Consider the following 14,806-nt stretch of genomic DNA (forward strand, 5'->3'; position numbering starts at 1 on the left):
CCTCCCTCCCACCCCCCATCAACCCTCAGTTTGTTCTCAGTTTTTAAGAGTCTCTTATGCTTTGGCTCTCTCCCACTCTAACCTCTTTTTTTTTTTTTTTTTCCTTCCCCTCCCCCATGGGTTTCTGTTAAGTTTCTCAGGATCCACATAAGAGTGAAAACATATGGTATCTGTCTTTCTCTGTATGGCTTATTTCACTTAGCATCACACTCTCCAGTTCCACGTTGCTACAAAGGGCCATATTTCATTCTTTCTCATTGCCCTGTAGTACTCCATTGTGTATATAAACCACAATTTCTTTATCCATTCATCAGTTGATGGACATTTAGGCTCTTTCCATACTTTGGCTATTGTTGAGAGTGCTGCTATAAACATTGGGGTACAGGTGCCCCTAGGCATCAGTACTCCTGTATCCCTTGGGTAAATTCCTAGCAGAGCTATTGCTGAGTCATAGGGTAGGTCTATTTTTAATTTTTTGAGGAACCTCCACACTGTTTTCCAGAGTGGCTGCACCAATTTGCATTCCCACCAACAGTGCAAGAGGGTTCCCGTTTCTCCACATCCTCGCCAGCATCCATAGTCTCCTGATTTGTTCATTTTAGCCACTCTGACTGGCGTGAGGTGATATCTGAGTGTGGTTTTGATTTGTATTTCCCTGGTAAGGAGCGACGTTGAGCATCTTTTCATGTGCCTGTTGGCCATTCGGATGTCTTCTTTAGAGAAGTGTCTATTCATGCTTTCTGCCCATTTCTTCACTGGGTTATTTGTTTTTTGGGTGTGGAGTTTGGTGAGCTCTTTATAGATTTTGGATACTAGCCCTTTGTCCGATATGTCATTTGCAAATATCTTTTCCCATTTCGTTGGTTGCCTTTTAGTTTTGTTGGTTGTTTCCTTTGCTGTGCAGAAGCTTTTTATCTTCATAAGGTCCCAGTAATTCATTTTTGCTTTTAATTCCCTTGCCTTTGGGGATGTGTCGAGTAAGAGATTGCTACGGCTGAGGTGAGAGAGGTCTTTTCCTGCTTTCTCCTTTAGGGTTTTGATGGTTTCCTGTCTCACATTCAGGTCCTTTATCCATTTTGAGTTTATTTTTGTGAATGGTGTGAGAAAGCGGTCTAGTTTCAACCTTCTGCATGTTGCTGTCCAGGTCTCCCAGCACCATTTGTTAAAGAGACTGTCTTTTTTCCATTGGACGTTCTTTCCTGCTTTGTCAAAGATTAGTTGGCCATATGTTTGTGGGTCTAGTTCTGGGGTTTCTATTCTATTCCATTGGTCTATGTGTCTGTTTTTGTGCCACGCTTTGGGGTTTATAATCTCAGGTGATTCCGATGTGAACCACTGACATAACTTGAAAATTATGAGCAGTGATTTTCTAAGGTCACTTAATAACCTGTTTTGTGAATTGTGATTTTCTATTATTCTATTTTCCTCTTTGGATATTAGGTAACAGACCACAGTTTTCACGCTGAGACCTGTCCAAAGGGTCTTAGGGAGGTTTGTATTCTCATAGGGTGAATCGTATCAACTGCGGTTCCCTTTTTCAGGGCTGAGGGAGCATGAGCCATTTGCAGAACTTACTGTTAGATACCCTCCTGGGAACAAAGCATGTGGACAGTGCAGCCCTCATCAAACTCCAGGAGCGAAGCTTGAGTGTAGCATCACCAGGATTTAGTGTAAGAAAAAGCCAGTTTGGGTATAAGCATTACAAACTCTTTCTGTAAAGAGCCATAGTAAACATTTTCGGTTTCTGGGCTATATGGCCATTGTCACAAGTACACTACTATGCAGTTTTAATGGGGAAACAAGCAAGGACAGTACATTAAAAAATGGGTGTGACTGTGTTCCAATAAATCTTTATGAACACTGAAATTTGAATTTCATGTAATTTTTACATATCACAAAATATACTATTTGTTTTTTCCAATGACTTAATAATAGAAAAAAACATTCTTAGCTTCCAGCGCTACAAAAACAGGTAGTGGGCCAAATTTGGCCAGCCTGCCATAGTTTGCCCACTCCTAGTCTAACTTCTGCAGGTAATGCCCAGTGATGTCCGAACTCTTGTGAATGGATTCGCCAAGAACCCTTTGCAAACCAGAAGAGAAGGACTGTATTTCAAGGAAAAGGACTACAAATGTGTCCGGGCAGATGACTATTCTCTTTATGCTAAGAATGTGAGTGTTCAAGATTTGAAGACAGCTAGGTAAAAAGCCTTAAGAATTTGACTCCAATTTGCTCTGTCCCCACTGATCCCATTTATAAAACAAACTGAGCCCATTACTGCAGTGGCAATGTCTGAGACAGCAGTCTAATGCCAGGAAGGCATAAGTAAAAGAAAGTATGAACAGAGAGCCTAGCTGAGAAATATTCATTCCAGAATCTGTCAACTGAACCTTGCCTAAAGTATCTCCTTTCACTACTCCGTACTCTACATCCTCTTTCTTAAAAAAAGAAAAGAAAAAAGAAAGAGTCAGCATTCATGTGCTTAAAACCTCTCTTGGCTCTCTGTTGCCTGTAAGGAAACAAGGAGCTGAAATTCACATTTATTGGATGCCCTATATTATGGCATAAGCATACTTCATCCGTATTATAAAGTAAGTAGCCTCATTTTTCAGGTGACGAAACTGAGATTTAACGAGGTTAAATAATTCTTCTTTAGTCATGCAGCAGAAAATGGAGGTGCCGGGATTCAAGCCCAAAGCTGTCCAATTCCAAAATGTATAACCTTTTCATTATATCATTTGTTCTCATTGAGATAGGGGTAGATTACAATCAGCTGGGGAACTTTCTCAAAACACACATGCTGTTATTACAAGTCTGAAATTTTTTGAGAAAAGACAACTAAATTAGTGGAAAAGAGTGAAGAGTCCACAAACAGATATTTATCAGCGTTATGGAAGTAAATAAATGGCAAGAAATGTGGCTGAAGTGCAACTGCTAGTCCTGTGACAAGAACCAAAAGAAGGGCATTCTGTTTTACTCTTATCCAGGAAAACACTGGTGTGGTTGTTGTGAAGACCCATCTGTATCTTCTGGTGGCAACTTACACTGAAGGCATGTATCCTAGTGTTTGTGTGGAAGCCACAGAGAAACTGGGTAAGTTTGTCTCCCTATGCCTGTCTTCATTCCCTATGGTAGTGAGGCCTTCTGACTGCCAGTAACTGAGAACCAATTCACACCACTGAGGGCAGAAAGGAGGAATTTATTGGAAGAGTACTGGAGTTAATGCAGCTGAACCACAGGGAAAATGGACTCCAGGGACAGAAATACCGCTAGAATGCTTCTCTAGTCTCTTTTTTTCTCTTTCTTTCTTTCTTTCTTTTTTTTAGATAGAGAGCATGAAAGTGAGCACAAGCAGGGGAGGGGGTAGAGGGAAAAAAGGGGGAGAGAGAGAAGGAGAATCTTACGTAGGCTCCAAGCTCAGTGCGGAGCCCAATGTGGGGCTCAATCCCACGGCCCTGGGATCATGACCAAGCCAAAATCAAGAGTCAGATGCTCAACAGACTGAGCCACCTAGGCACCCCTCTAGTCTGTTTCTAAGGGCATCAGCTTTGTTCTGTCCTATTGCAAAGCCTTTCCTGGCTGGTATCATGGCCAAGGCTCACATACTGCCTCTTAATTTCTTTTAGGACCCTGATTTGACGAGTCTTGGGTCATATGGTTTACCCCTATATCAGTCAGCTCTTGGGGGGTTAGGGGTGAGGAAGGCAGCAGGGTAAAAAACAAAACAAAACAAAACAAAACAGAAATGTTAACTGCTGGGGGCCACCCTATGTAAAGGAGCCTTTTACAGAAAAATTACTGAGCCAGGCAGCTACCTTATTGATGTCTACTGCATTCCTCTTCTGTGTCTTTATGTTTTTGAATGAAGATCTAATATAGGACTAACTGGGAAATTATACCTATGAGAGTTGAGCTTAATGAATGATAAATTATATTTGTGTTCAGATTTTTATTTTTATTTTTTTAATTTTTTTTTACCGTTTTTATTTATTTTTGAGACAGAGAGAGACAGAGAGAGACAGAGCATGAATGGGGGAGGGGCAGAGAGAGAGGGAGACACAGAATCGGAAGCAGGCTCCAGGCTCTGAGCCATCAGCCCAGAGCCCGACACGGGGCTCGAACTCGCAGACTGTGAGATCGTGACCTGAGCCGAAGTCGGACGCTTAACTGACTGAGCCACCCAGGCGCCCCTGTGTTCAGATTTTTAAATGTAAACCTAAATTCCTTAAAAAAAATTGGGGGGGGGGTTACTTGAACACTCCTTTAAGATAGTAGAATCCTCTACCTCTACTAGTGAGGAAAGCAGCCATTCTTTCGTTCTTTCAACACATATTCAGTGATGATCTACCATGTGTGTTCTTCTATCCAAATAAACAAGGATATCAAAGCTGTAAGCAGACATAGTCTCTACCTCCCAGGCCTCTATACATGCTGTCTAAAAATAAGTGTCCCTTTCTGCCCTGCCCCTTCACATTCAGTTGTCAAATTCCTAATCATCAATGGAGACACAAGTCAGTTCTTGGGCTATGCACTATGCATATTCCCGCTATGCTATGCATTTTATGCATACCTTTACTATCATTGCCATTAGAGCTCTTTGTTTACCTAGATTGTGAGCCCCTAGAAGATAAGACTTGTGTCTTAATCTCCTATCTCCAGTACCTAAAACAGCCTCTAGTGTTGAGTAGGTAATTAATACATGTTTGATGAACAAATAAATGAATAGCCTCTGCCTAGCAGAATCAGGGAAGGCTCCAGAGAAATGAATCTTAAAAAACTGAGAAATTAAGTACCATCACAGAAACACACACACACACACACACACACACACACACACACACAAATATATGTATGCACAGAACTTCCCAGTTGTTATAAATAGTTTCCTGTCATGGAGTGTCATAAACCATGCTACACAGCTGGCAATGAGGTATTCTAAGAGTAAATAGGACTGAACCTGAAGAAGACACAGAAGGAGTGACCTCCAACATGGGAGGAACAGGCAATTACAACCACCAAGGTCCTTTTCTGGGCAGGTGTCAAAATTTGAGGGAAGTTCAGTTTCAGTAGACTAGGGCTGGAGCAGGAAGACAGAACAGAGACATGTAGATTTGGGTTAATTATATAATTAAAGGTATCCAGAAAATGAGGCTAGGGAAAGGGGGAATTAGGCTGTCAAGAGACCAGATTCTATCCTATCAACTGGGGCCCAGGGCTAATTCCCCAGGTCTCCCGTGGAGACCAGGGAAGTTGCCTCAGCCCTGTAAAGTAGATTCTGTAGCTGGCAGTAAAGGTTGAGGTTCTTGTTTACAACCACAAAATACTCCAAAGAATCTATACTAGTTAGAAGGAGATAGCTGACATCATGCTACTAAAATCCTACTGCTCAAGGCATTTGGGTGGCTCAGTCAGTTAAGCGACCGACTTTGGCTCAGGTCATATCTCACAGTTCATGAGTTTGAGCCCTGCACTGGGCTCTGTGCTGATAGCTCAGAACCTGGAGCCGGCTTCAGATCCTGTGTCTGCCTCTCTTTCTCTGCTCCTCCCCTCCTTGCTCTCTCTCTCTCTCAAAAAATAAATAAATAAAAATCCTCCTGCTCTAGGAAGGGATGGGCTATCTTGGAAGTGGTTGGATTCTCATGAAGGATGATTGAGGCCTGACACCTACTCAGGAGCCGGTTACTTATCTCATTACTTCTGTTCCCTTCCCTTGTTTTTCTTTTAATTATATTTTTCACGATCAAAAAATTATATCAAAATTATACACGATAATTACAGAAAAATTGGGAAATAAAGAATTATAACTTTTTAAATGTTTTATTATGAAAGATTCTAGGAAACATATATATCTTTGAGAGCAGCGATGGGTATTAACTATCCAGTCATCCTTGTATGTCCAGCATCTGGCACATGGTAGTCACTCCCAATGTCTGTGGAATAAATAAATGAATGAATCATATTGTGGTGATAATTTGCTGCTCACAAGTAATAACCATGTTCTGGTTTCTTTCAGGAGAATATCTAAGAAGAAAAGGAAATTAAGTCATCAAAGGACCATGAAAAACAGCTTTTGTTATTATAGGAAATCAATTCTAAAGAAAAAGTAATGCCTTATTTTGTGATTGTAAAACACTAGGAAGAAGGTACCAAAAAGGAAGAATGAGTTAAGGGAGCGATTTTTCTTATTTCAAGAGATCTCTTCTTTAATTAGAATTCTTTGATAAGCTTTACCTGTTTGTTTGATTTTTTTAAGCGCTGGTCATTGGTATGAATGTGAGGACATTGATAGCTGCACGGGCATATCTGTTGAGAGACTCCTCCATGAGTCTCTTGGACTCCCACATCCTGCTGAGTATGTCAAGAGTGCAAGGCCCTAACCACTCTTCACCGAGGGCATTTCTCAGGGTTATGTTCCAGGAAGCAACCCCGAAAAATGAAGTAATGTCTCCCTTCAGAGCAAAGAGCGAGCGTTCTTACTGTTTGCTATAAAAAAAGGTAAGTTCCCTGAACTCAGTGTTGTTGCCCTATAATGCTGCTCACCACATGTGTGACACCCATCTGGTCCACATCACCCCTGTAGGACTTGGGGAGAAGGACAACACAAAGGCCACCCTTTGGGCCATAGTCAAAGTATTTGATGGGCATTCCATAGTCCCCACCATCTGCAGGCATCTGATTTTGTTGAACATCGGAAATGGCCTTTCAAAAATCAACTCAAGGGCACATGGGTGGCTCAGTTGGTTAAGCGTCTAACTTTGGCTCAGGTCATGATCCCATGGTTCTTGGGTTCAAGCCCCACGTGGGGCTCTGTGCTGACAGCTTGGAGCCGGGAGACTGCTTTAGATTCTGTGTCTCCCTCTCTCTCTGACCATCCCCTGCTCACACTCTGTCCTCTCTCTCAAAAATAAATTAACACTTAAAAAAATCAACCAAAAAAAATTTTTTTAATCAACTCAAAAAGATTTTTGACTCTATCTCCCTTCCTTCCTCCTAGTCCACACAACTTAGTATGGACAATGAATGCAGTCATCTCCAGAAAGGGTTCATCTGCTGTTTACCTCCAGGGTGACAATCAGAACAATAAGGGTGGGGAATTATACAACCTATTTTGAAAATTTAGTATTCCATCCTGTCCATGATGCATCTTTCTTTCCCCTAACGGCAACTGCAGGCCAACCTGGTTGGCACACCCTTCAGGTGTCCCTGGGGAGGGAACATCTTACACAACTGGCATCAGGTCTTAGACCTTTTGCAGTTCTTGACATTATCAAGCAGCAAGGTACAGTTTTCTGAATTCTGAAAACATGCTATCTGGGGCTTTCCATGTAGATCTACCTACAGATTTTGGAGTCAGTCCTCATGCCAATGATTTCTCCTTATAAATCAGCACATTGACTTCTGGATTTTATAAGTCAGTCATGTGCATTATACACCCACTCTCCACATGCTGTCAAGCTGGGGTTTTGAGCCTGCAAGGCAGAAGTTCTGGCCCTGGCCCATGGTAATCTCTCAAGTGCTAGAGGCCATCATGAAGCCTCTTGCCTGCTCACCAGCTGGTCAGCCAGCCTTTCCTAGACACATACTCACTGCACTGCTAGGTGCCTGGGGGGCCCTTTTTGTAAACCACCTCAAGGCAAATGCCTCACTACCTAGAGCCATCATATATAGACCTGCCCAGTTACTTCTACAATTCTTATTATAAAGTTCCAGCTGTGTCCAGCTATTCAGAGAGACCCACCAAAGTGACCCTTTGGTGTAGCCACACAGTACCTGCAGAGGTGTCCTGGCCAGATGATCTTCTGGTCCAGGGGTCTCCACCAGGATTTGTGTCCTGGTGGTCCACAAAGACTTTAGAAGGGGCACACAGGCGTGAATGGATTTAAGTGATTAATTTTTTACCAGACCCTCAACTTCCATACGTACTTGCCTAAAACCGCTGTGGTTGAGGAGTCATGTCAGCTCTAGCTTCCCACCTCCCCTCCCCAAGCACCCTTCCCCCAGTACACAAAAGGAAGGTATGCTCTCATTCAGCCCCAGTCTTGCCATGATGCTTGGCTTGGAGTACAAAAACTGCAGTGTGCCAGAGGAAAGGAAAACTCTCAATATTTTTTAACGTTTTTAAATCCATCCTCTACTGTCAAAAAATATATGTGGAGAGATCCATGAGAATAAAGTAAAAAGCATTAGTGAGAAATAGTGAAAATCTTTGTGTCATAATTGTTCTATGAGAGGAAGGCTTTATGTCTTACCTATATTTCTTTTTTTAATGTTTATTTATTTTGAGAGAGGGAGGAGGGGAGAAGCAGAAAGAGATTGGGGGAGAGAGAATCCTAAGAGGGAATGAGATCAAGATCTGAGCCGAAATCAAGAGTCAGACGCTTAACCGACTGAACCACCAGGCGCCCCTAGAAGGATTTGATTTTTAAAAACTGTCGTAGCAAAAGTGTATTGAGGGGTGCCTGGGTGGCTCAGTCGGTTGAGCGCGGTCTTTGGCTCAGGTCACGATCTCGCGGTTTGTGAGTTCGAGCCCCATGTCGGCCTCTGTGCTGACAGCTCGGAGCCTGGAACCTGCTTCGGATTCTGTGTCTCCCTCTCTCTCTGCCCCTCCCCTGCTCATGCTCTGTGTCTATCAAAAATAAATAAAATGTAAAAAAAATTTTTTAATCTGAAAATCATTTTTAAAAAAGTGTATTGAAATTAACATTTTTACTTTCCAAATCCTTTGTGAGTATATCAATTTTTTTATTTTTTTAATTTTTTTTTAATGTTTATTTATTTTTGAGACAGAGAGAGACAGAGCATGAACGGGGGAGGGGTAGAGAGAGAGGGAAACACAGAATCGGAAGCAGGCTCCAAGCTCTGAGCCATCAGCCCAGAGTCCGAGGTGGGGCTGGAACTCACGGACCACAAGATCGTGACCTGAGCTGAAGTCCGACACTTAACGGACTGAGCCACCCAGGCGCCCCTGTGAGTATATTAATTTAAACAAGAGGCCTTAGGGTGCCTGGGTGGCTCAGTCAGTCACAGCTCAGGTCATGATCTCACAGTTCAAGGGTTCAGGAATTCGAGCTCGTGGAGCCTGTTTGGGATTCTCTTTCTCTTCCTCTCTTTCTGTCCCTCCCCCACTTGCCTTTTCTCTCTCTCTCAAAATAAATCAACTTTAAAAAAAAGTGCCTCTAAGTGAAAAAATAGTAGATATAATTAATAATCATGTGATAAATCTTCACAAAGCTTTGTTTGTATAATTTCAGAAGCTAAGATCCTGAACAACACTTAGGGGTGGGTAACAAATCCTTTACAGGTTGATTGGTTTCCAAGTCTTTGCTTTCAACAAAATTGAAAAAAGACCTAATTAAGTTGCCAGCTAATCTTTGAAAATAATTTTTGATGATAGATCATTATATAGTTTTTAATCATATAACTCAGAGGTATTCAGAGAATTGGCTGACATTTCTATAATGAAATTTCTCTTTCCCATCTAATTTATGCAAATTAGATTCCTCAGAGCTTGTCTATAAAAATGACAAATAGGAAGAGAATTTATGTTGATCCCAGTCTCATTCCAGCAATGAGTAATATTCATCCACAGACATAGTAATTACTTGGAAAAATTCAACCCCACCAGTGGTCATTAAGAGATGTCTTTCCAATAAAATTCTACTTTTCATGTTCAATAATTGTTAATATTTGAAATAATACTTATAATAATATAAAAATTCAAATAATGTTTTGATCAATTGTGAACTAATAATATTGTAATAATAATAAATTCCAGAAGAAATGTAACACTCACAGCCCTATGGTCACAGGAAATAACTTTTTAAATTAATGTCAGTTTTTGTACACATTTTCTTGCAGATAACAATGATCAATAAAGCATGAAATGCAGCAGTATATAATACTATGAGAAAAGTAGAATGGAATATGAGTACAAGAAGAAAATTACATTTTAAAGCTTCTAACTGTTAAAGAACTGTTTGGGGCATTTTTAGTGGATGATCGTAGATATCAAATTGCTCTGAAATCTGGATTCTACTTGATACATTTAAAAGCCTTATATGAGTAGAGCACCTGGGGGGGCTAAGTTGGTTAAGCATCCAACTCTTGGTTTCAGCTCAGGTCACGATCTCACAGTTCATGAGTTTGAGCTCTGCATCAGACTCTGTGCTGACAGAATGGTGCCTACTTGGGATTCTCTCTCCCTCTCTCTCTCTACCCCTCCCCTGCTTGCATGCTCTTGCTCTCAAAATAAATAAATAAACCTTTAAAAATAAGTAAATAAAAGCCTGATATGAGTTTTAAAATGTTAGTATTTATGACCAGAAATCATATCTTTTACACTATTTACATTTAAGATTAAATATTTTAGATATTGCGGTGCCTGGGTGGCTCAGTTAATTTTGTCTCAGGTCATGATCTCATGGTTGTGAGATCAAACCCTGGGTTAGGTTCTTCACTGGGTCCTGGGCATGGAGCCTGCTGAAGATTCTCTCCCTCCCTCTTTCTCTGCCCCTCCCCCACTCATTCTCTCCCTCCCTCTCTCTCTCTTTTTCTCAAAAAAAAAAAAAAAGGAAAAAATATTTTAGGTATCAACTTTAAAATGTGAGCGGGGACAGACACATAGTTTTTGAAAAAGTTTTGTCTGTTCGAGACAAAATGTGAAGACCACTGCCCAGAGTAAGAAGTGCCTTGGGCATTGAGTCACGTGGATGGGTGCCCAGGAAGATGGCAGGGGCAGGTAGCCAAAAAGCAGACCCCAGAAGATGGAGGCAGAGGACTCCACCAGGCTGACTCCAAGTCTTCTCTCTCCCAGAGCTTGCCTAAGTCCCTGCTCCTAGGATTTGCTCCATCAAGCTCAGTGTGGAGTCCGCACAGAGGGAGGGGAGAAAGAGCCCACAGAAAGGCCTGCAGGCACAAAAGCTGCATGAACAACCTAGACAAGAGCTGGCCCAGCTCCTCCAGGGAAGAGGGTCTGCTCCAGAACCCTGAGTCACCACTGAGCTTGGTCACCAGAGAAGCTATTGCCTCAAGGTGACTCAGCAGCACTGTGCAAAACCCTTTGAAGGGGCCAGGAGCCTGCTGGACACCTGGACGAGATTCTTCCAGGCCCCCAACCCCATTTAACTTCAGCAGCAGTAGCAGCAACTGCACCTCAGATCACTTCCTCCACCCCATTCCTAACGCAGAAGATCTTGTTTGTTCTGCCAAAATAGAAACCTTTGGGGGAGACTCTTTAGAGGCCAGCGATATGGGGGATTGTGAAATACTGCCACTGCAAAAATTCCACCCAATCCCTACATGTAGCTCTTCACAGAAAGGGAACTAGGGCAGGAAAAGTTGCTTTAAGAAAAGCAACTTGTTCTGTGGGGTGGCCATCTTCCTCCAGCAACAACGAAGACTGGCACTGGACCCCGGACCTGTCTCATCAGACCCACTTACTCACCCATGTGCCCCTCTTTCTGCAAGACAAAGCCAGTATTCCAGCCCTCAGTAGCCATCAGCATTTTGGGACTCTAGACATGGGCAGAGCTGGAGCCCACGCTGCCAGCAGCAGTGGGAGATCAGACACCCAGCCATGGTTTTGCTGCCTGGCAGGAGTCAAGCTCAGTATGTCACCATCCCCGAAGGGCTCCTCATGCTCATGCCCATGCCCATCCTGGAGGACTGACCCTGCCCTAGGCGGCAGCTATCCCGAAGGCCTGGCTCACTGTTTTCTGGCCGTTACACTGCATGCGTGAGGAAGACCCTCAACCCCCAGAGACCCCTCCTGCTAGCCCTGCCCTGTCACTCAAAGCTAACTGCTGACACCAACTCAGGCCTCTGACTGCCCTAACCTTCATCTCTAAGCCCCTCACCGATGCCCTGACACACTCTAACCTTTAATCCCAATGTTGATGGGACCTGTCCCCCATGGAGACAACTGTGGACAATTTTTATGACCAATGTGAGGCAGAACCAAGCTTCTCAGAGCAGTTCCAGCTGCTTGTCCTCATCCCGAGAGGAAACTGTCCTTCGGTCCTTCTGCTGGGTCCCTCACAGGCAGTGGAGGAGAACTTCCTGTTCCATTCATCTGCTACAAAGAGGGAACAGAGCGGCCCAGCCATCTGTCCTGGGGGCTGTCTGTCCCAGAAGCTCCCTAGACTCTTAGCTCCCCACCCTCTGCTTTTTTTATTTTCTTAAGTGTATCTATTTATTTATTTGTTGAAAGAGAGAGAGAGAGAGAGAGAGAGAGAGAGAGAGATTCCCAAACAGTCTCCACCTTGTCAGTACAGAGCCCAATGCAGGGCTCAAACTCACGAGAAATGGCGAGATCTTAACCTGAGCTGAAACCGAGAGTCGGATGCTTAACTGACTGAACTAGCCGTGCACCCCAGGAGGCCCCTTTAGAACAATTCTGACCCTCAACCCTCTCCTTGCCTGCTGGATTGATTTTGTACAAACCCAGTGCTGATCAAGGCTCCCTGAGCTCCAGAACTCTGGATGGCTCCTCACACTCAGTGCCTTCTGTGACCCAGGGCCCACCTGACCCTTGGCTTGTCTCTCGTCACACCCTCAATACACTAGATGGTTTATCTTTCCAAAGCCAACCCTATAACTTCCCTCCCCTGTGCCATTGCTGGCTCAGCATATTCTAACCTGGGTTGCTGCCACAGGAGGCGTACAAGAGGGGCTGAGAGGGCTCATCCCTCCTGGCAGTGGGGATGTGGGCACAGCTGCCGTTCAGTTGGCCAGACTATTCAGAGCCATCTCCCTGGTGACCACGAGCCCCAAGGAGAAAATTGAGATGGCCTAGACGCTGGGTGCCACAGCCGGGTTTGGTTATAAGGAGGACTTCTCTGCAAAGAGGCTGAAGGCCATGCAGAGTACAGATGTGCATGTTTCTGCAGTGGCTTGTGCATTTGGAGGAAAGGCCAAACTGATCCTTACTCCCCAGCTCAAGGGAGCTGTCTTGTGTCCTACCTACTCTTCTTCCATAATCTTTTCCTCCTCTTTTCTCTCTTGTATTAGTTACCTATTGTTGCATAACAAATTGCCCCCAAACTTAGTGGCTTAAAACAGCAAACATATATTATCTCACAGTTTCTATGGGTCAGGAACCTGGGAACAATTTAGCTGAGTCTTCCAGCTCAGGGTCTCGTGTGGTTACAGGGAGATATGGTTCATTGAGACTATGAGTGTAGCATTCCAACTCAATTTTTTAAAATTTAAATGTTTCATTTCTTTCACATAGTTCTACATATAAAGTGCTTATCCTTTTTTTTAATTTTTTTTAACGTTTATTTATTTTTGAGACAGAGACAGAGCATGAACGGGGGAGGGTCAGAGAGAGGGAGACACAGAATCTGAAACAGGCTCCAGGCTCTGAGCTGTCAGCACAGAGCCTGACGCGGGGCTCGAACTCACGGACCGCGAGATCATGACCCGAGCCGAAGTCGGCCGCCTAACCGACTGAGCCACCCAGGCGCCCTATAAAGTGCTTATTCTTTTTGTATTTTGTATTTTTTCCCTACCTCCCATGAGGTAGGCACTCTCTCCCAAAATAAGATATATAAAAATAACTCCATATAAAAAGATTCTGTATCTTTTTTCATGCTCACATGACCATATAAGTATGTGTATAGCCATGTATATGCATATATGGACATTTGCCATTGTTTTACCAAAATGTTACTCTCATTAAATGAATGTTTCACAGAAATCCCTCTATGTCAACTGCTATAGCTCTAAGGCATTTTTCAAATGGATGTATGGGTTCATCTTTTATCCAGCCATTCCCTGAGTAATGGGATTTATTTTGTTTCTACATTTTTTCTCTATGATCAATGCTGCAAGAAACATTTCTCTACATATGTCCTTATATACTGGCATTTATTTCTATAGAACAAACACTTCAGAAACATGTACTATACTGTCATTGTTATCATTATCATAGTATTGTCTGACATCTGGTAATATACTTACTACTGTTTTTCATATATTTCTTGGCCATTTGATATAGATGGCAAGAAGAGGGACAGTAGCTGATGGGCATTAAATTTTTTTTCTATTTTATTTTATATTTTATCTTATCTTATCTTATATTATATTATCTTTTGAGAGAGAGCATGAGCAGGGGAGGGGCAGAGAGAGGGAGACAGAGGATCCGAAGCAGGCTCCACCCTGTCAGCGGAGAGCCAGACATAGGGCTCAAATTCACAGACCATGAGATCGTGACCTGAGCCAAAGTCGGATGCCCAACTGACAGAGCCACCCAGGCACCCCTGATGGGCATTTTTGTAAAACAGAAAGCTTTATGAAAAAACATAATTTGGGGGTGACTGGGCGGCTCAGTCAGTTAAGCATCAGACTCTTGATCTTAGCTCAGGTCAGATTCAAGCCCCGTGTTGGGCTCCACACTGGGCATGAAGCCTACAAAAACAATTTTTTTTTTCTAATAACCTTCTTGCAAGAGGTGTGCTCAGCAGAGGGATGTAAATAAAGAGATAAGATTTTGCAATTGGCAGGAGAGACATATACAAGACAGCTTGCTGTAGTTAGAGCCTTGGACCAGGACCCAGAAGATATGAATTTGATTTTTGGCTCTGACACTCACTAGCTATGTGCTCCTTGAAATCAAATTAGTCTTTCTATATCTGAGTTCCTTTCTAGTAAAGTGTTATGAAGATCCAATGAGGATGCATGTGAAGAGGTTGTAAATTATAAGGCACCACAAGATGTTACCTAACTTGTTCTTGTACAAGCACACACATGTGTGTATTCTTCTAAATCAGCGCTTAACGGGGGGGGGGGGGGGGGGGGGGGGGGG

At 43.0% G+C, this 14,806-nt stretch overlaps 1 protein-coding gene across 2 annotated transcripts in view; it reads left to right on the forward strand.

The window, feature by feature from the left end:
* Positions 1-6,230, forward strand: part of PFN4 (profilin family member 4) — a 6,973-nt gene extending 743 nt beyond the window's left edge. For both annotated transcript variants that reach the window (XM_049651975.1, XM_049651976.1), the window contains exons 2-5: positions 1,542-1,670; positions 2,034-2,171; positions 2,988-3,093; positions 6,014-6,230. In XM_049651975.1, coding sequence (XP_049507932.1) covers positions 1,554-1,670; positions 2,034-2,171; positions 2,988-3,093; positions 6,014-6,042 — 390 coding nt within the window. In that variant the 5' untranslated portion in view covers positions 1,542-1,553 and the 3' untranslated portion in view covers positions 6,043-6,230. The remainder of the gene's footprint in view (positions 1-1,541; positions 1,671-2,033; positions 2,172-2,987; positions 3,094-6,013) is intronic.
* The last annotated feature ends 8,576 nt before the right edge of the window (positions 6,231-14,806 follow it).

The sequence above is a fragment of the Panthera uncia genome (assembly GCF_023721935.1).
Source record: "Panthera uncia isolate 11264 chromosome A3 unlocalized genomic scaffold, Puncia_PCG_1.0 HiC_scaffold_12, whole genome shotgun sequence".
In the NCBI taxonomy this organism is placed as follows: Eukaryota; Metazoa; Chordata; class Mammalia; order Carnivora; family Felidae; genus Panthera; species Panthera uncia.